This window comes from Astatotilapia calliptera, chromosome 8 (genome assembly GCF_964374335.1).
Source record: "Astatotilapia calliptera chromosome 8, fAstCal68.1, whole genome shotgun sequence".
NCBI classification, from domain to species: Eukaryota; Metazoa; Chordata; class Actinopteri; order Cichliformes; family Cichlidae; genus Astatotilapia; species Astatotilapia calliptera.
The window spans coordinates 8,928,269-8,949,250 of NC_137429.1; the positions used below are offsets into that span (position 1 = coordinate 8,928,269).

At 41.7% G+C, this 20,982-nt stretch overlaps 1 protein-coding gene across 1 annotated transcript; it reads left to right on the top strand.

Moving 5' to 3' along the window:
* Positions 1–264: 264 nt before the first annotated feature.
* timp2a (TIMP metallopeptidase inhibitor 2a) lies at positions 265–18,303 on the top strand. The gene is made up of 5 exons (XM_026178341.2): positions 265–701; positions 11,139–11,239; positions 11,324–11,432; positions 14,949–15,073; positions 16,774–18,303. The coding sequence occupies exons 1-5, from the start codon at positions 572–574 to the stop codon at positions 16,969–16,971; spliced, it is 663 nt and encodes a 220-aa protein (XP_026034126.1). The 5' UTR covers positions 265–571; the 3' UTR covers positions 16,972–18,303.
* The last annotated feature ends 2,679 nt before the right edge of the window (positions 18,304–20,982 follow it).

The window sequence follows — 20,982 nt, forward strand, 5'->3', positions numbered from 1 at the left end:
TAGATTTTTAGATTAGTTTGTGTGAACTATCACAACCTTGTATCCAGTAATACAAGTTTAATGATTTTATATTATTTTCTTTCTGTCTAAATACTTGTTGCAACAATTTTTCAGCTTTACACTCGAGTGCAGGCCCACTTTTCAACCAATACCGTGTATTATGATATTATGAGGGCGCAGGGGCAATATTTTTCAAATTTCCTTTGGGACCCTATCCAAATGTCCGGTGGGTCCGACTGAGCACTCAGCGCCCTCTGCAGGACCACCCTGCGCTGGGGGGAGGAGTCGCACGGCCAGCTTTATAAAACGCCTTGAAACAAAAACAGTCCAGACAGACAGACAGCTGCAGAAAACGGAAAGTCGGGGGAAATCCGGAGGGCACCAAACGCACCGTGTAACTTCACCTTTTTACCTGGAGCTGAGCGCGCGCCCGTGTGTTGTCGTTGACGTGTGTGTCGTTAGAAAAACGACGGAGAGGGGACGCTGCCGCTGGAGCCACACTGCAACGCATCTGCGCAGAGCACAACATCCACGCAGGAGCTGAAAAACATCGCCATCAGTGTTTACCACGATGCCGTTTTCCGTTAACGGCATCCTTTGCACGCTCGCGCTGCTGGTCCTGTGGCGGGCGGAGGAGCTCGTGGAAGCGTGCAGCTGCGCTCCGGTACATCCGCAACAGGCGTTCTGCAACGCCGACGTAGGTGAGTCCAGCCGCGGGGTCTACTCCTGTTGTTGTTTATGTTGTTGTTGTTTATGTTTACCTGGCCTCTCGTGCAGTGAGCCAGGCTCCTGCACAGCTAACTAGCCCATCCTCTGGCCACGGTTGAATGGACTCAACTAAGCTGCTGGAAACCCTGGAAAGCCTGAAGGTGCTGCTGGTGGTGGTAGGGGTGTTGCTCCTCAAGGCCATGGCCCAGACAGTTTGCACTACATTCGGCTCTACACTTACAGATCACATTGTCATATTTTTTGCCATGTCATGTTGATAATGTTAGACCTCCAAAATGTCTTCTTTCAGATGTATTATTTTTAAAAATAGAAACACACTCAGGTCAGATCCCCATAATGTTCTGCTCTGCAACACTGTGAGGAGTTAGGAGTGCATTTGTGACACTTATTGATAAGTTAATGATGACCTTAATGAACTTTGTGGTTTAAATCTCCCCCAAAATCCACTTTATACAAACTCAAAGGGTGTACCTCCACTCTGTTAGCGTGAGAGCTAAGAGACTGGAAGCAGTTTGAGATCATCTGTGTGAACCCAAAGCCTCTGCTCTGGGAGTGTTTGCTTACCGAGCTTCACCCTCAGCAGCCTCGGGACGAAGCGGCGTCGCCTGCATTTTGCAGGGCAACGTGGCACCAGAGAGGGAAAAGAGACAAGGAGGGAGCGAGCTGAAGAGAGGACAAGGGATGGGGAAAGTGAGGGAGAAATTTAACGGGTTTGTGTGTGTGTGTGTGTGTGTGGGGGGGGGGGGGATTGAATCTCAACCGCAGAATATGTCACACCACGAGCTTTCCTCCCTCACTCCTTTTTTTTTCCTTTTTAAATTTCCATTCCTGTCCAGTTTCTTCCTGCATGGGGTGGTGCTGAGAGGAATTACAGGAATGTTTCTGGGGTTTTCCCAAGTTTGCTCCGATGCAGTGTACGGACACACACTTGTACACACTCTTTCACACCCCAGATAGACAACTAAAGGCCTGCCGCCATGCACGGTAGACTGACACACACAGACACACTGGCTCGGATGACATCTGGCTGTCAGTTCAGAGTGTGTTTAGAGGGGAAAAACAATAAAAGTCACAGTGCAAGTTAAAATATGCATGGGATGAATGAGAAGAAGAAAGCTGAAGATGTTTTGTTTTTTTTCATCCTGCATTTTACTTTTGAGTCTGTGCTGGTAAGATGTGCATCCTTGTAATTCCTTATTGCAAATTGACAGCTCTATTTTGAGGTGTGACTCAATCTCTTGCTGAGTTGGCAGGTCTTGCAGACAGGATGTCTCAGAGGCAAGGTGTTCCAATTGTTTGTCTTTTTTTAAAGCATCTGTGAGTCAGGAAAGCTTTTGTCACAGCTGGGGGAGGATGCACGCAAACGGCAACAATGGTCGATGTCACTGTCCAGCCCAGAAACATCTAGATGAAACACTGCAGAGGAAGAGGTGAAGAAGGGGTGGAATGGGTTTTGAGGGCTTGTGAAGGGCGGGCTGTGTCGGATGAGAGTTGGCTGAAATGTGCATGTAGGCAGCAACAAAGTGACATTGTCAAAAGTTGCGCAGTCTGACAATTGGGATTTGTTTTGGTGGAATGGGATCCCACTCCTTGCTTGTTGATACACATACCACATAGGCGGGAACCAGCTGTGTGTTTGTGTGTGTCATCTTCTGTTTTCCAGTCAAAGTGATACTCTAGGTCAGACCACAAGCCATAAAAATCGTGCAGTGTCATGCACCCACGGTACAATCGCACACACACAAACGCGACAAACATCCTCTTTTCATATAAATCCGTTGCCCATAAAGGGGAACTTCCCTCACCCTTTCCCAGTTTAGCTCACTCTGGTCAGCGGTCTGAGAGATCAGAGTCACCGATCTCAGCAGTGGACATGGCGTGGATGACAGCACGTGTACACGTCCTTTCATGGAAATACAGAAACATCCCTAACACATGTCACTAAAAAAGAAATATAATGGCACTCCTTTGGAGGATAGTTAATAAGAAACTTGGGCTAAAAAAATTAAATGACAAAAGTCCTATAATATGGTTGTTTATACAGCCTTGATAACAATTATTATCACTCCAAAAATGTAAAAGATTCAAAGACAAAAAAATGCATAAAGTATAGCATAAAAACTTTACAGTTAAACTATCAATACAGACGTAATAATGTCAAAAATTTCAAATGAAGTAAAAATGAGCACCGATTGTAGAAAACAGTGACGTGTAAAATAAAGCTGGTACAGATGGTTTGTTTTTCCTGACGTCGTTTGCCTGTAGCGACAGGGAAACAAAGAAATATTTGCTGTAAAGTGACTAAGTTGGTTTATCTTCACCACACCTATTCTAAATATGTAGCTAATGTGACATCGATGTGCACGAAAGATGAACTCCAGCCAGAGCCTTTCATAAATATCTTCTGATTTACTGATTAGCTGATAAGCGCTAACAAGGCAGATGTCAGCCTGAACCACATTTTGCTGCTATGATTGCAAACCTAATAAAAATAAAAATAAAGTCAAGTGTCTCATTTTTGGAGTGTTCACAGTACCTGATTGAACTGTTTCTGTCTTAGGTGCTTTTGCTGGACAAAAAGGTGTAATTGTTCTAACTGTATTTCTTCATTTTTTCACGATAGCAACGGAGCTGTCTGAGCTGTGCAAGATGCTTTTACCAAACACATCAATTGCCAAAGAAAAATGGAAAGCTCATGACCCAAAAACTGAATAAAACATCCAAATCCAGGTACTGGAGATCAGTTCGGAAAAGTAAAGGCCTTTTATGAGTTTTCCAAACCAACCTTAAGTACCTGGATTTGGATGGTTTATACCGTTTTTTTCCCATAAGCTTTCCATTCTTCTTTGTCCCTTTCATGAACAAAAAGTGTTCTGAGGGACAACAGTAGTATTTCTGTTATTTACTTTTTCTTCTAAAAGCATGTTTGGATTATCTTTAAAACCCTGTGTCAACAGTCTGTGATGTTAAGCAGAGGTTTCATCATCACAAAACTATAGAGCTAGGAAGAAAATCAAGAGGAGGATTTTACAAAGGCTTCTGCAGCCTGTGGGGGAGGAAACGCTAATAAATAGCTTCAGGCTCACCTGGAGAGGTGTACAGTGTTGGTTCAGCACATACATCATACGTTGCATGCTGAAACAATTAGGATTTAATGGCAAAAGCGCTGAGGAGTTCACCACGTTTCAATGTGTTTGCAAATTGTTACTTCAGGCAGGTCAAGTCAAGCTTGGCTCTCTGATTTCATCTTCAGCTGATCCACTTCTATGCATTTTATTGGCAAATCCAATATAAGGTGGGGTGTTTGGACAAACAATTACTTCTTTCCCTGCAAGCTGCTTTGCAACCCACCTCCACCCCAGCTCATCCTTTTCATGCTGACTCGATCACCGTCATGTCAGCTCCGGTAACTGTGTCAGGGTAAACCAGAGCCTTCAGGTCTTCATGCAGGTGTAACCAGAGGTGCCGGCTGAATTGTGTTTGAGGGCGGTTTGTTTCTGTTCAAATGACAGGTTAAACAGAAGGCTCACATACGCCTGGAGCTGAACAAACCATACCAAGAGAGTCAGGGATGATTTGGTGGTCACTGGCGTATGAAAAAAGAAATGGACAGTCATGCAGTGGAACGAATCGGGGGGCACTTAGGATGTGGTGTGTGCGTTCATATGGGGGTTTGCATGGAAAACATTTCGTAGTGCAACTAATATGTATGTAGAAGTCATTATGTGTCGTCCCGGTCTGACGGTAGGGGACCGTTTGAAATGTGGGTCAGTTGGTGGTTTATGGCTGCTGATTGAGTGCTGCTGATCGGATGACTTTTGGATCAACCTGCGGTGAAACTGCTGCCTGCAGGCTCGTGGTAGTCATGCTGTTTTAGCATCGTGCTGAGTAGTCTGCCGCCTCTGCAACACACTGTTTAGACTGCACAGGATGATCCGCTCTGGCTTTATTGAAGGGGAGAAACTAACTGAGAAGTAAACATGTCTGCAACACTGAGGGAGACAGATAAGCTCCCATAACAGCAATCTGTTGTGAATAACAGGGTAATTTCCTCTCAGTATTGTGTCCTGCTGCTGATTCTTTGCTCATTAGTTTGTGGCTCAGAATGAGGTCAGGAAATGAGAGCGGAAAAACTGGGAGGAATGCAGGAGCGAGTGCCAAACAGGTATACTGCCGTGTGTGTGTGTGTGTGTGTGTGTGTGCGTGCTCTGGCTGCTGCAGCTGAACATTTGCATGACCATCAAAGTGCAACTAAAATGTGGGGGTTTGATTCTGGGGAACTTGGTTTCTCAAAAAAAAAAAAGAAACCTTAAAAAGTAGTATGTTTGTGCTCATGGTGCTGATTAAAAAAAACAGATTCATTCTTCTGAAGAAGATTTGTTCTTAAACCTTTCATCTTCTTCTTTGTTAATCCTGGTAAATTAAAACCTGTTCTGTAATTTAGCCTTTAGGTTTTTCTTGTTACTTTGTTACTAAAACCTTTATTGTAGGGCTGGGCGCAGGTTTGCCTCTCTTTCGTCCACTTTTGTCTCTACGTAACGTTACTCGGCCTCGCCTCTCCTTCACTGAACACAACTCCCCCTCCCCCATAGCTTCACCTGCAGGCAATAACAAGATGAAAGCGGAAAATCTCCGTTATGCTGGGCAGACACTGTGCGATTTTTTTCAGTCGCGCGATTCAGCTCCTGCTCAAACTGTACGATTGACTCGCAGGGGTTAGAAGTTCATAGGTCACGATGCAGGTCTCACACTATACCGCCCGATGCTCTGATGCGACCCGAGTGCTCACACTGTGCGTCCATAAAATGAAGGTTATAACAGAAATTCTGTCGCTCGCTCTCCCTCTCTGTCTTTCACTCACACAGACACACCACCACCACCATCAACTTTGCTAAATTGCTAATGAAAAACATTGATCAGGCAGCTGTGATTGAGCAGTAGTGTAAATCCAACTATTTCCACGGTTGTTGTGGTCGTGATAATTTTGTGATGCCACATCGAAAAGGCTCGGATGAGCTTTCCAAAGTTCTACAAGTTGTGCCTCCATCGCTTGTGTCCACATCACACGCTACACTGCTGTGCTGCGCCGCCTTTTTCGCTGACATTTGTGTTTGCGCGTGCGCAGTGTGAGAAACTACGGTGACGCCCTCACGGCGGTCGCGAGGATTTCAAACAGGTTTGAAATCCTCGCGACCAAGCGATTGATGATCGGGAGCTGGTCGTGAGGTGTTAATCGCTTCTCGTTACCCCACGTATACTACACGATGCACGATGAAGGCCAAAATCGGGCCGATCGCCAAAACGGTCGCACGACTCAAAAATCGGCCAAAAATCGCACAGTGTAAGCCCAGCATTAGCGAGTTACTGCGGATCGCCCCGTGCGTGGGGCTGGACGGCGTCAACGTGTTAGCGAGCTAACCGCTCTAACGACATGCAGCCCGGAAGGGGTGCACGGCCTAAAATCCTTTCATTTTCTCAAAAAATCGACAGTGCGCCTTATGTATGAATTCTGGTTGTGCTTACTGACCGCGAACCGATTTTATGTGGTACACAGCGCTCAGCAATCTGTCAAAAAATGTTTTAATATGACTTTGCTAAGCTACGGAGCTGCACCGCTTGATGGATTGTCGGAGGATTACGGCTACCGAGGAGGAGCCTCGCGGAGTGATACGTACTGTGTGTGTATAAGGACCACAAATGGCACCTGTTCAGAGACGTGGTGCAGCTGTGAAATCTGTCTCTTTGTTATTATGCTCAGCGTCTATTAGTTTACATTTTGACTGCACAATTGTGAGCTTTTTGTTATGCACAAAAACAACATTGTTTTCTTTTATTTATGGACCATGATTATTTAATAAATGCTGATAATTTATTTTTGAGTAATTTCTTCATGTACATCTACGCTGTATGTAAATAAAAGTGCCCGTGTGACATCTGGCACACAGTGTGACTAAGAACTCTCTTTTTGTTCTTAACTTATGGCTTTAAAAAAAATATCGAGATATATATCTTATATCGCCATCCAGCTAAAAAATATCGAGATATGAATTTTGGGTCATATCGCCCAGCCCTACTTTATTGCCACATAGAGACATTATAAAAACATGTAAACACAACAATAGCCGTAATAATAACAGAAATTAGTTTATATCACCCTTTAAATCTAATATTCAGATCAAATCTGGTCCTCATTAAGAGGCGTAATATGAAGATAACAGCCTACGTTTTCAGGCTATATATCAAGCAAGGTGATCATACTATCAATCTAAGTGTGCTTTAAGAACAGCCTCACATTACAAAGTAATACACTGCTTTCATGTAAACATGGTGTCAGTTCAAAATTAGCAGTCAGGTCCAATTAAAGTATTGTTGAGATTAAGAAAACGGTCCAAATGCGCATCTGTAAGCTGAGGAGGCTGTTTTGCAACGATTTCTTCATCATCTTCTTCAGGATTTTTACCAATGTACTGCAAGCCCAACGGCCATCTGAGCCTAAATCGACTCGCTCTGAGGACTAAATATGGATGAATGTTGAACATTTGAGATCTTAGCTACATCTTAACTATGATGGTTAAATTGGCAGATGTATTTCGTCAGCCTAGTGTTATATTTACACATTAACAAACAGCCTGAAATAGTTAGTCAAACGGTAAAGTGCAGCCTTAACGATACAGACACACTGCATGATCTGAATGATATGTAGTAGGTGAGGGAAAAAAGCTGCATTACATGCAGGCAGTTCTCATGATGTGAGGACTAAATGTATTTAAATCCAATCCAATTTTAAAACAATGTAATACTTTTTTATTAGTAGAGGTATAGATAAAATATTTAAAAATTTTATAATGATTCACAGACACCCAAAAAACAGCCCACATGTGTTGTTGCCACGACTTTTTTCATACGAAAAACCATTGTAAAGGCTCCTTAACTCTGCTTTTAGTCTCTGTCTTTACCAGTGAACCTTTTATATATGTAGTTGTTTTTTTTTCAGTATGAATTATTTCAACACCAGTCACAAAAGGCTAAAGATTGGTTGACAACCACCGGTTGCTATGGGGAGAAGTGTTTATAGGAAACGCAGTGTTATTTTGGACATGTGTACATGTTTATTTAAAGAGGGCAGGTATTATTTTGGCTGGCCGCTGAATTACTAGCTGAATTAATAATGAGATGGATTTAACAATAATTTACATCACATGTTATCATTGTATCATTTTCACTTTCTGGACATTTTTTAGACTAAATGATTGTTCTGTACAGAGTTTAGTACCATGTTTAGTAAGACTAAAAAAGAAGGAGAAAGAAAGAGACACTATTAACTCTGGGAGCTGTGAACCTCCATATTTGTATCTGCTCTAAGCCATAAACTGAACCCGAGGGTGTAAGAGCAGCAGCAGTCGACTGTATGTGTGTTTATAGATGTGTGTGTGTGTGTCCTCTGTTCCTGCTTACTTTATGTTTTTTTCCCCCCTGTATTGCTCATATTTTCCATTCTGAATAAATGCCCTAAGCATAGTTGAAGCTTGAAGTCAGTCAGGCCGTTAAAATACACACACGCGCGCACAAACACACACGCATGGTGAGAAACAAACCTCTGGCCAAGTCCTTCTCAGTATATTAGCTTTCAAGTTGTATTCTTAATCCTCAGCTCTTGTCCTGTGATGGTTTCCCTGGTCATGTTTTGAAGCAGGAAGGTTTGTGCTGCACGCCAAGTCATGTGTCTGTCCCTCCTCTAATGTTGGCTGATGGCGACTTCTGGTTGGGTTTTCATTGACTGGACCACTTTAGATGCTAAAATTCATTTTGTTGTGGTGTTTGGATGAGACTTTAAGGCAGCTCGATGGGTGGTTTGGGCTTTTTTTTTAGCCTGTGATGTGGAGTCATAAGCAGTGTTTTCCACACATAGACCCTACTTAGGCGGGTAACAGAGGTATAATAATGACCACCAATGTACCAGAGTTATTTCAATTCTATTTTTTTGTCTGTCTGAGAGAACACCATCCAAAAATGATTTGCTAGCAACTGTTATTTTGAAAGTCTAGTCGCTCCTAACCTACCTAACAGTATTTTATCACCAGCAAGCTGACAAGGTCATCGATGTCTTCACTCTGAATGCTTTTTTCTTCAACTGCATCATTTGTCACTGCAGTAGATGGAAAAGTAAGATTCCCTGCTGCAGAGAAAAAACAGTGAAGTTCATCCACGGGATGAGACACTCTCTGGAGAGGCAGCTGATTGTGTTGCTCAGTTATTTATTAGTCAAAGTCCTTGGCAGGTACAAACAAAGTACCTGCCCAAAGTACCTGCCCTTTACTTTCTGTATCCAGAATATTCAGAATATCAGAGCTGTGCAATGCTGATTTTGGCCTCTAATTCTGTAGGCGGTGAACATTTTCAGCTGCTTTGTTTTGTTTTGTTTTTTTGAGACCAGTGACAAATTTTTATGAGTCAAGTAAAATGACTGTCATGTATCTGGACTTATTATAAATGTAGTGCATTTTATAATAAATAGGGCCAGATTTTGAACATAGCCATTATGCAGTGTTACATTGTATGGGAGTCAACGTAATTATGGGTTTCACTTTTGTTCATTTGTAATAACAAGCAGAAAAATTGGATGAAATGCTGCGGAAAAAAACAAAAGACTAGGGCTGTTCGATATAACGATATATATCGGATGACGATATAAAAACGTCTATCGTTTCATTTTACGCTATCGTTTGTTTCGTGGTGTCGCAAAATAAACTGTTTACGGCAATATTTTTTTTGTTTGGATGGTCAGTGTAGTGGCTATATTAATTTCTTAAAGTTCTCTCTTGTATTTAATATAACCACACTACGGACGGACAAGCGCCTGTTTTTATGCGTTGTGGTTAGCAACAACGACGGTAACAGCATCGTGTGTCCGCTTGTTTATGTTCCACATAAACCTTTCACAATAAAGCTCAAGATCCTGTTGAGACTTTTCAAAATAAACTGAATCACGTGAAAGAGCAGATTATTTACGGATGAGAAGTAAAAAAGAGCTGTCAGGTGCTAAAAAATAAACCTTAGACTCAAACGTTAGAACAGGCTTTTCCCCGCAGCACGCCGTGTAATAAATACTCACAAAGAAAACGGCGGCTGTTACAACTTTTGTCTGTTAAAACACTCTACTCCAGCTACATGACGTGCATCAGGAAACGCTTCCCGCAAGACGAGCTGCACGAGATTCACAGAATTTACAGAAAATGTTACATTTTTGTGATTTATATCGTTATCGGGACGATAGAATTCTTATATCGGGATATGAGATTTTGGTCATATCACACAGCCCTACAAAAGACATAATAAATTTATGATGGATTAGCCAATTTATAATGTATACTGTACTATTAAGGTTGAGATATCAGTATTCATAAGCCTCACATTTATAACTCTGGAAACTAATGTATTTATTATAGGGTATGTCATTATTTCCTGTGTACTGGGTGCACTCTCACTCTCACCAGCTGCTCACTGATAAGGTGTTGGGATTGTTGGCGTTTTCTCTGTATTATTGTAGTCTTTACCTTACAGCATAAAGTACCTCGAGGAAACCGTTGTTGTGATTTGATGCTGTATATACTACAACTGAATTTAATCATGTCCTTTAGGGACACCACTTTACGCCTCCTTTTAAGCCTCTTTGTCCAGGCGGCTATTCCTCACAAGTAGAAGATTTGATCAACACACCTCAGCACATCAGCATATTAGGGATGTCTGCTCTCAGTGACATCACACAGAACTACAAGTAGAAAAAACTATGCTAAACTGTGTGTTTAGAGCAGGCTGACGTGTGAACATTGATCACAGACATTATTTGTACACGAACTGTTCTCGTTATTCGAAACTTTGGCCATGTTTAACGCCATGTAACAGTGTATGTAAAACTGAAAACAAGTAGAAGCATAGTAGGTCCCTTTAAGTTACAGATGGTTTACAGTTGCTAAATCAGTGATGGGGTGATTCCTGTCGAAATGCATTTGTTTGTTTACAAACTCGTAAATTTCAGCTTTGATTAAAGGAAACTGATATTTTGTAACATAGTTGTTAACCTTTTGTTTAACCTTTTGCTTCATTTGTGAGTTACTTTAACTTAATTAGGGGGGAGTTAGTTTCGTTCATTTACTTTTTGACCTAATTGGTGGACATGCAGACGAACACCAATTACAGTATGGGGCTTATGGGGCCTGCATCCAAAGTTTTAGCCATTACCCAACAAACATTAGCAGGTTTCCCTTTTTATCGTTTTTAGTGGGAATCATTTTGACTTTTTTTGTTTCTACTCTTTTGTTCATTGGTATGAAAGACAATGAAAGCTTCAGTGAGTAAATGCAATGAATTCCTGCAGCCTCTAACGCCGTGTTTCTGTGTTTCCCAACCAGTGATTCGAGCAAAGGTGGTGGGAGAGAGAGAAGTGGATTCTGGGAACGACATCTATGGGAACCCCATCAAGAGGATCCAGTATGAGGTCAAACAGATCAAGGTAAGAATATCCTCACTGTTTTAGCCAAAAAGGTTTGACATTGAGTCCGCTATTAATACCCTGTGCACTGTGTTTAATTTTCAGATGTTCAAGGGACCTACCCAGGACATCGAATCTGTCTTCACTGCTCCCGTGTCCGCCGTTTGCGGCGTCACCCTTGATGCCACCGGCAAGAAGGAGTATCTGATCTCAGGTTTGTGTGAATATCCCCTGTCTCCCGGAAATAATACTGCAAATGAAATTTGATAATCTCAGCTAGCTTGTGGAAAAGAAGCTGCTGTTGTCGGAGGGATAGGTATAATGATGTATAGTTTGTATACATCATTATATAAAACAAAAAGTGAAAGAATGCACAGACAGAGAGAAGCACAGCACAGAACATGCAAACAGATAATCAGATATGGTCCTGCAGGTGCAAACAGCCGGGCAGACAAACCTGAGATCGGATAAAGAGTAGTGGGCAATTTTGCATGTTGGTGGAGCAGCTGTTTATGTTATTATAGGTAATGATACTCTGCTGGCTAAATCCTGTGGAGACTGGGAGGGACCTTGTCTGTTGTGGTACAGCTTAAGCTCCTGAGGTATTTTATGCCTTAGTGACTGTTTACATCTGCATAACATCTGCGTCATTTTTTCAAAATTTGTAAACTGAAACCAGCTGTATTCATTATTTAACACTAACAGCACATCACGTGACTGCCTTAAAGTCAACAGAGTAACTTGAAGTGGTGAACAAACCTTCTAAACTCAGAGCAACAAATTTCAGCCAATTGTTTACCTTTCTGACCACAGCGTTACAGTTTGGCTTTGGCGTCAGTGTCTCAATAGCACCGCTGTCAGCCACAGCAGGCAGCTGCTTGTCTTTAGAGGAAAAGCTGTGAAACCCACTGCCCAAACAACAGACAAACAGTGTTAGCGACAAGTTGATAAACTGCTTATTCTGCTGCTAAAGGGTCAGAAGTTAGAGGCTTCTGACCTCTAACTTCTGTAGAGATAGTAGAAATCCAAAACACAGCTGGGCATTAGCTGACAATATTTAGAGTTAACCCATCCACAGTGGGGCCACAAGCCAGTGTACTCCCAGTTCTAGATAAAAATTGGTTTCCATACCTAGTCTCCTCCTGCTCCAGCAAGAGGGTGTGCCACCACAAAGGCCCTTGTAATTGCTTTTGTTGCTGGGAGATTAGTACAGTTGTTCCCAGTTTGCATGGAATAAAATCTGCCTAAATATTTTACCCAACACATTTCAAAAGGTGCAACTTTTACTTTAAAGAGTCACAGTTTCTGGTTTGTAACCACTCAGAAACTGGTTAGGAAATGCATACTTTTCCCTGATGGATCAATGACGAGTCTCTAGGCCTGTCTGACAGAGGCCTTAGTTGGTTTAGCTTAGTATGATTCTCACTTTGGGACTGGCCAACCCCTTGCTTAGATATAGAGCGAGAAGTTCAGTCATTCGGGAGGGGCTCAGAGTTGAACCGCTACTCCTCCACATCGAAAGGAGTCAGCTGAGGTGGGTCAGGATGACAAGGATCCCTCCTGGGTGAAGTGTACCGGGGACGTCCCAACAAAGGAAAAGCCCAGGTTAGACCCCAGCCCTGGATAAGCAGAATAAAATTGGAAATATTTAACAGTTAATATTTAAATAGTTAATGATACTGGACAAAAAAGGACTCTAGAACATAATTTTAAGTTTTGTTTGAACGAAACAATATTTTACTGTTAAATAATGTGTTGTACTTTAATGCTCTTTAAATAAGCAGGCAGATAAAAGACAGCATGGATGGCTTTGATTCTGTGTTTCCAGTCATTGCTAAACAGAGCAGACGCATATGGGAATTAGGGGTGGGGGAAAAAATCGATACTGTGTAGTATCGTGATATTTTGTTTGCTAATAATGTATCGATACAGGGACAGCAGAAATCGATATTTTGTTGCAAAAAAGGTTTTTGTGGACTGGAACATGCTCTGACTTCAGAGCCTGTTGATCCTTTTTCTGAGCAAGAATCCTGACATTCCTTCACTGTCCAAATGTGTTTAACTTTTTTTTTGGCAGCAATAAACATGACAGTTAACTTATGTTAATTTAAGACATGTTTTATTTTAATTAAGTTTAAAACTTTTTTTATTTAATGTAAAATTATATTTTGTTTTAATTTACTTTCAAATTCTTCAGTTGCTGAATGGGCTGCATAGTTTTCATAAATTTCATAGTTCAGAATAGCTATGATTGTACCAGATGGTTGCATTCAGTTAAGTTGGACTAGACTGTAATACAAACTGTTCAGTTTGTCAACAATAAAACTGACTGAAATGAGAGAAAGACTGAGTGTGAGACTTTGATATTAGATAAAGGTAAACTTTATCAATATTTATTTTATGTACAGAATCTGAATATCGCAAAATATAAAAAAAAAATTGCAATAATATCGTATCGTGCATTAAGTATTGTGATAATATCGTATCGTGGGATGTATGGTGATTCCCACCTCTAATGGGAATATGAGCTGCTGATTTCCAGTTTTGATTAGATTAGCTCATTACCCGCGTTATCTACAAAGTTGTCTGTTAGTTACTAGTAGATCTTTAGTCTGTTGCAGTACTCAGATCACAGAAGCAAAAAAAATCTTAGTAGATGGGTTTTATGTTTTTATGGTTGGTGCCCTCTGTGGGTTATATATCATGCGGCCACCCACAGCTCCACCGACAGCCTTTCCTCAGCTCCTCACCTCTTTGGTACGCTCTGGACAGGTCACCAGTCTGTCATAAGGCAGTGACAGCCAATTATTCACATCTACAGCCGCTTTAATATCACCAGTACCCTGATGTTCATGTCTCTGGACTGTGGAAGGAAATGAGGAGAACATGCAACCCTCAACAGAAAAGGCCCAGCCAGCTTCTGTGAGGCACACCAATGTGTTGCCCATCAAATATAATTATACCTGGACACAGCTTTCTTCCTGTGGTGGTTATTTCGATTTTTAAAGCAAGATAGGCAGTCGCAGCGTCAGAATGAGACTCAGTTTGCAGAGTAGCGGAGACACAGAGGATCGTGATGTCATTCGTGCTCTGGTTTCTCCATCACAGTCAGAGATGCGCCCGCAAACACTGGCCCGTAATTACAGAGAGTTGTAAGAGGAGGAACTGCTGAAGCCAGCATTTTCTCCCCGACTCTCTTTTCTCAAGATGTAGGGACTTTGTGCAGTGGGAAAGAAAGTTAGATTTCTGCTGACCGGGGCATCTTTCAGAATGATTCATCGTTTCTTTAGTGCGAAGGGTTAACGAGTAGAGGAGTTGCATTGAAATGTGAGTCAGTCCCGTCTGCGAGGACATGCGTGTTGGGAGCTGCTATGCAGACAGATAGTGGCAAAGTGGAGAGGGTGCAGCCTCCATAGATTTGTAATCTCATCTCGAAATATCCGCTTGTTTTGACTGGTGCCCCTTTATGCACGAAACATAAACACAAGCTCTTGACAAGGACAGGTGGCCCATGTTGACGCCTGCAGGCACCAGTCTGGAAAGTAACAGATTTCATCAGTGGTTTTCCACGAATCTGTCATCTGATGTTTACAAGTTCAGATTTTTTTCCAGAACATTTATACTGATGCACCCTGGCCTTGGTGATGGTGGTGTTTACCATGCATATTGTTATGTCTGAAGTTTGTCTGTCACACGTGTACTTTTTCTTTTTCTTTTTTTTTATATACAGGCAAGGCCGAGGCCAGCGGCAGCATGCATGTGACTTTGTGTGATTACATCATGCCCTGGGACTCCTTGAGCACCACCCAGAAGAAGAGCCTCAGCCAGCGCTACCAGATGGGCTGTGACTGCAAGGTAAGGCAGCAGAGGGCCGCCTTCGCATGTGCAGTTTATCTCGTGGCGTGGAGAAAAAAAAGACAGCTATTCACTTCTTCCACTACACATCCAGACATAGCAGAGCAAACAAGACGAGGCATGATTCAGGGGAATAAACACAAGAGCAGTAAATGTAACTTGAATACTTGTTTTCTTTATTAATTGTTCTAGAGATTAAAAGGAACGTCTTACACGTTTTCAACTTCCATATTTTTTTATACTGATTGTATTCTTTCAAAATAATCTGTGATCTTGTAGCTCATCCACAAGCCATTGTAAGCCCTCTTCCTTCATTTTTGCTGCCTCGCAAACATAAGGTTTGAAGCTCAGGTGGGCAGGATTTCTGTGCTTCTGCGCTGAGATGACCATATTATGATTATCTCTTCTCTATGAAGTCATACACCGGCAAGAGTATAAAGAACTGAAGCTTGAGCTTTCACCTCACAGGGATTGCTTGTACTCACTCTGATCTCTTTTTGGATGTTTAATAGGAACAAAGTAATATATTGATTAGCGACCCTTAAAGGTGCTTTTGGGCAGATTTATGGTGCACATGGGCAAAACCTAGCTTAACCAGTACCTCAAAAACCAACAGAAGGCAATCTTATGCTAACAAATCTCATAGCAAATGATTGTTATAGGTGTGCATTTTCATTTTACTAAATTCCTACAGAGGGCGCTCTACTTTTAAGACAGGCAAACTTTTTTTTGTGAACTACAAAATGTTACAGGACACAGCTGATGGAAAACTTTGAGGGTCTCAAATGATTCATTATTGATGTAATAATGATTTAGGTAATTATCTATTAGATCTATTTCATTAAAAGTTAAAAATGGCAATAATCTGTTATAAATGTTTTTGGGTGTTTCACAATAAAAGCCCCTTAGTGTTTCACAAGTTGAAGACTTTGAATTTGAAGCACAAATAGTGGCTTGTTCTGTTTCCTTAAGTTCTTTAAATGGAGAGATAAATCAGTAAACTCTGGCTATGGTCATATAGGTACAATCTAAGTACACTCTTACTTCGGTCATAGGAATTTTGGCAGTTTGTTGGTCTGGAGCATTCAGGTGTGTTTTAACACAATGCCACATACTTCCCAGGAGTGGCTGTACCATGTTGAAGTAACTTTGGAAACATACACTTCTGCTTTTTCCAAAAATAGCAGCTTCCAAGCTCAGCTGCCCCTGGGCAGAGAGTTTGTTTGTATTAAAACTCTAAAGAGTTAAAACCGTCATAATGAAGACACTGAGCAGGTGATGGCTATCCATCTTCAGGGAGATGCCAAAAAGAAAGCATGTCTACTGATACATGGCTGCCTAAACACCAAACCGCGTGACAGTCAAATCTTATGTAAACAGTTGCCCTGATATCTTAAATCTACGTGAGTGCAGTCAGGAGGAAAAAATGTGTGCGTGTAACCACAGCTACTCAGGCTGATAAAATGACTCCAGATTACATGCTGTAACATTTCCAGTAAATTCCTGGTAGATGTTGGGTAATATGAGCATGCTGGCACTGAAAGTTCAGAAGCAAAACTGAGGCTTGATTTAATGAAAATCTGGAGGATTAGACCTTAAGGCATATTTGATATGGTCTTCTAACAGCAGTGGTATTTCAGGTGACACCCATCTCTGATAGTTTGATGTCATAAAGAGCGGATTGTGCTGTGTTTCTGCAGATTGTGCGCTGTCCCTCTCTGCCCTGTGAAATCTCGGCTCCTGAGGAGTGCCTGTGGACAGACCTGATGATCGAGAAGCAGGTGCACGGTCGCCAAGCCAACCATTACGCCTGCGTCAAGAGGGCAGACGGCTCCTGCTCCTGGTACCGCGGCGTCGCACCACCCAAAAAGGAGTTCCTGGATGCCGAGGACCCCTAAGCACATGCGACTGCACGCCGCAGAGCCTGACGGAGATAAATGTACACAATTCCAATGAAATAAAGTGATTTTTTTTTTTTTTATAATTAAAAAAAAAAAAAAAGGCAAAGCTAATGTGACAGAAATGACCTGCTGGTCTGAAAACAACCCTTTGCCACTCTTTATGTTTGGAGAGGCTCAGGGGTTGTTCTCAGACACAGCAGCTCTGTAAAAACAACAAAACAGCATCATGAGACATAGACTGGTCAAGTGATGTAACTTCCTCCTGAGGCTGGCGTCAGGAGGATAAAAATTCTCAGTGAGACAGAGCACTTCCTGCCCCTTCAAAGCAATTTTTAACAGCTCTGATCTCCACCAATCAATTCCCAGTATTCAGACAGCCATTGGTTATCCATCATCTTCCTGCTTTTATTACCTCATCCTCCAGTTTTCTTTATTCCAAAGCCAAATTCCAAGTTGCCTTTATTATTATTTTTTTTCATTTCATTTTGTTTAAAACGATTGTCTCCCTCTCTCTCCGAGCACTCTTAATTCACAGTTTTCTCATCGTCTCCGCCGGGAACTTTTTTTCACGCCCACACGACGACACGCTTTCTTTAAAAAGATCGTGAATCATCTTGCACGGCCGATGATCTTCTCTGGTTTCTTTGGGTGGGGATTTTCGCGACCGTCACTGGCCTCACTGGACCAGTCTATGCTGCGTGAAGATGAGCGCTCTAAATTTAAACACCACCTCTCCACTGCCCCAGAGGCCAATCAGAAATATCTCAAATTTCTCACACTTCCTCCTCCTTTCTTCCTCTTCACGTCCTCCCCTCTTCTTTGTTATGTAGCTGTAAGGAACCTATGCATATACTTTTGTTGTTACTTGATAATAATAATTATTATTATTTACTGCTTTAGAACTAGATTTGCACTTTTTGAGGATGAGTTCCAGTAAAGACAAGAGCCTGAACACTCTGATGTGACAGATATTATCGTTCGCCCCGACCGACAGATCCACCTCAGGTGCAGAATTTTTCGCCCATTTTTGAGTGCTTTGGTGATTCATATTCAGAAAAAAGCACGAGCATATCCCTTGCTATCTCTGTCATAACATATAAAGTAGTACTTGCAGTGAACAAAAAAGTGGATGTGTGAAAGGTTTGGATAAAAGGGATCTTTTTGCAGATTTTATGTGTGAAAGGGAAACAAAAACAGCGCTCCGGGGATGTTATTTCAGTGTCTTTGTATTATCTGTTGATTGTAAATGCAAACAGCAGTTTTCATGATATATTCTTGCAGACGGTTCATTTCACGAGTAATAAAAAAATAAGGTCTTTATACGCTTAATATTAGCTTTGACTTTCTTGCTCCTTCCAGTTATTAATGAAAGCTTTATCGCTGTCCTAGAAAGCAGTTACTTAATGTTTACAGTGCTGTTTTATAAACCTCAAGCTACATTAACAAAAAATATATATATGATGGAGTATTAGAGGCATAATTTAAAAGTAAACTCTTTCCAGTTTCCATTACTTTGTATTTTTTTCAGTGTTATTATTATACCTGTCTTTTTTTTGTTTGGTTGTTTTTTTTTTTTTTGGTTTTTTTTTTTGTGAGTGTGTGTGCGTGCGTGTGTTTTCGCTGTCTTTGTCTACGATGTCTTTAGCTGTAGTGTCGAAGGTCCTCTTGCGCTGGAGTAACGTGAGAGTGAGAGCGATTAACCGGAGAAAGGTATAGAGAAATGGGAAATGGGTTCCTTGTGTGAATAGAGGACTGTGCATGTGTTTGATGCTTTGTGTAAGTCCGGGCGAAGGACAAAGTATTCAGTATTATCAAATAAAAAAACCCACAAGTTTCAAAGAGTACACGCTGCCTGTGTGTTGTCATTTCTCCTCAAGTGGGAGATCAAGTAAGTGTCACCCTAACCACATCCTGCTTGTGTCTGTGTGGGTTTCTTTCGCCCTCTTCCCACAGTCCAATGACATACATGTTAACTCAGCTGGTGATTATAAATGGCCGTGGATGTGCGGCCGATAAACTTTAAAGAACCAAGCGCCATATGAAAGGCTTTTATATATACACTCACGGCCACTTTATTATTTACACTTTGCTAGTGCTGGGTCGGCCCTTTTGCTTTCAGAATTGCTATAATTCTTCATGCCATAGATTCAACAAGATGCTGGAAACATTTCTCAGAATTTTGCACAGCGGCTGCAGATTTGTACATCCCAAAGGTGCTCTATTGGATGGAGAGCTGGTGGCTGTTTGAGTACAGTTAACTCATTCTTATGTTCAAGAAGCCAGTTTGATATGATTTCTGTTTTTGTGACATGTTGTGTTATCTTGCTGGAAGCAGCCATTGGAAGATAGGTATGCTGTGGTCATAGGAGGATGGACATGGTCAGTGACCATACTCAGCTAGGCTTTGGTGTTTAAATCATGCTCAGTTGATACTAAGGGGTCCTAAGTGTGTCAAGGAAATTACGTCTACACCATTACACCACCAGCAGAAGCTTGAACCACTGATACAGTTCCATCTTTGATGATGGAGTTAGTTTCTGACCCTTGTTGTTGCCTTCCTATCAGCTCACATCAGTCTGTCCTCTACCGTCTGCCTGCTGGCATCAAATGGGGATTTTCACTGAAGGCCTGCTACAGACATCCTGTCCGGGATTTGCCTCAACTCTCAACCTTTGACAGCTGAAACAGACTTCCGTCCCCAGAAACACTGAAGACGGATGAATGGACTGACCTGCTGCTTACTGGATATTTTCTCTTTATCAGAATATTCTCTGTAAACTCCCAAACTTGTCCCAGCTTGGGAAACTGGTTGTGTGCAAAAAACCTAGTAGATTAGCAGTTTCTGAAATACTCAAATGAGTCTGGCACAACAACTACACGACGTTTAAAGTCACTTAGATTACCTTTTTTCTTGGATAGACCCAAATGCCTGAATGCATTAAGTTGCTGCCGCATGATATTTGTATGAATGAGCAGGTGTAGCTAACAGAGGGTCAGTGAGTGTAAATGGCAGTGTTAGAATGCCCCAAAGTGGCTGGATTACCAATGAGCCAGAGGTTTCTTCACCAAATCTAAAGATACTCAAAGCATAACCAAAAAAGAAAAGACCACAGCTGGCACTTGGTTTCAGCAGCTGCCTCTGAAATTAACTAGAAGCTACAAGCTTGTACCTCAGAATGGGCTAACCTTGTCAACTAAACTTGGACTTAAGCAAAAAGACACAATAGACTTTATTGACATAAGATTAATACTATAAAAATGAATAACTTTATTTAAAATAACCTCCTGACATGCAAACTATAATCTAAAATAAAGGTTGATGTACATATTTCAGCCTCCTCTCAATCATATTTGGTGCCACCTGAAACCTCCAGAAGGTCCTCAGGATGCCTGGGGACGTTTGGGGGTCAAAACAAAGGTAAACAATGCACTTCTCACATTCTTGGAAAATTCCTTCAGATATAAATTAAAATGGTTGCTTTGTTGCCGCACTCATGTATATTTTAATTCTAGTACTGGTGATATCCAAAGATTTTTAAAACTGGTGTTAAGCAGTCAGTCTCTGCCTTCATTTGGCTTTTGCTAATTTCCCACCGAGGTACTCTGTGTGTGAGGGACGTCCTCCAAATGTGAGAGTGGAGTGAGTAGCGAGGCTGGACAGAGAAGGGCGAGTAGATGCGGTGGTCGACTCAGCTAGGAAACTATTTGAGAAATGTGCAGGCAGAGCCCAGATTGGGCGGTTTTGTCATCTCTGTTCATTCTCTTCTTGGTAATTTCAACAGGATTGTATAAATCATCCCGTGCCAGAGAGGATTTCACTTCTTCCTACTCTGAGCTTTCTCTCCAAGGTCAACTTGGTATATATTTAAGGGAATGTTTATGTATATGAACGTTCATGTCATTTCTCTTCAATACATTTGCTGTTCCTCTTTGTGTCGGAACCTGTTGAGTAAGTCTGGAGTGTGTGAGGTTGGCGCGTTATTGCGGCACCCTCTGCTTTGCAATTGT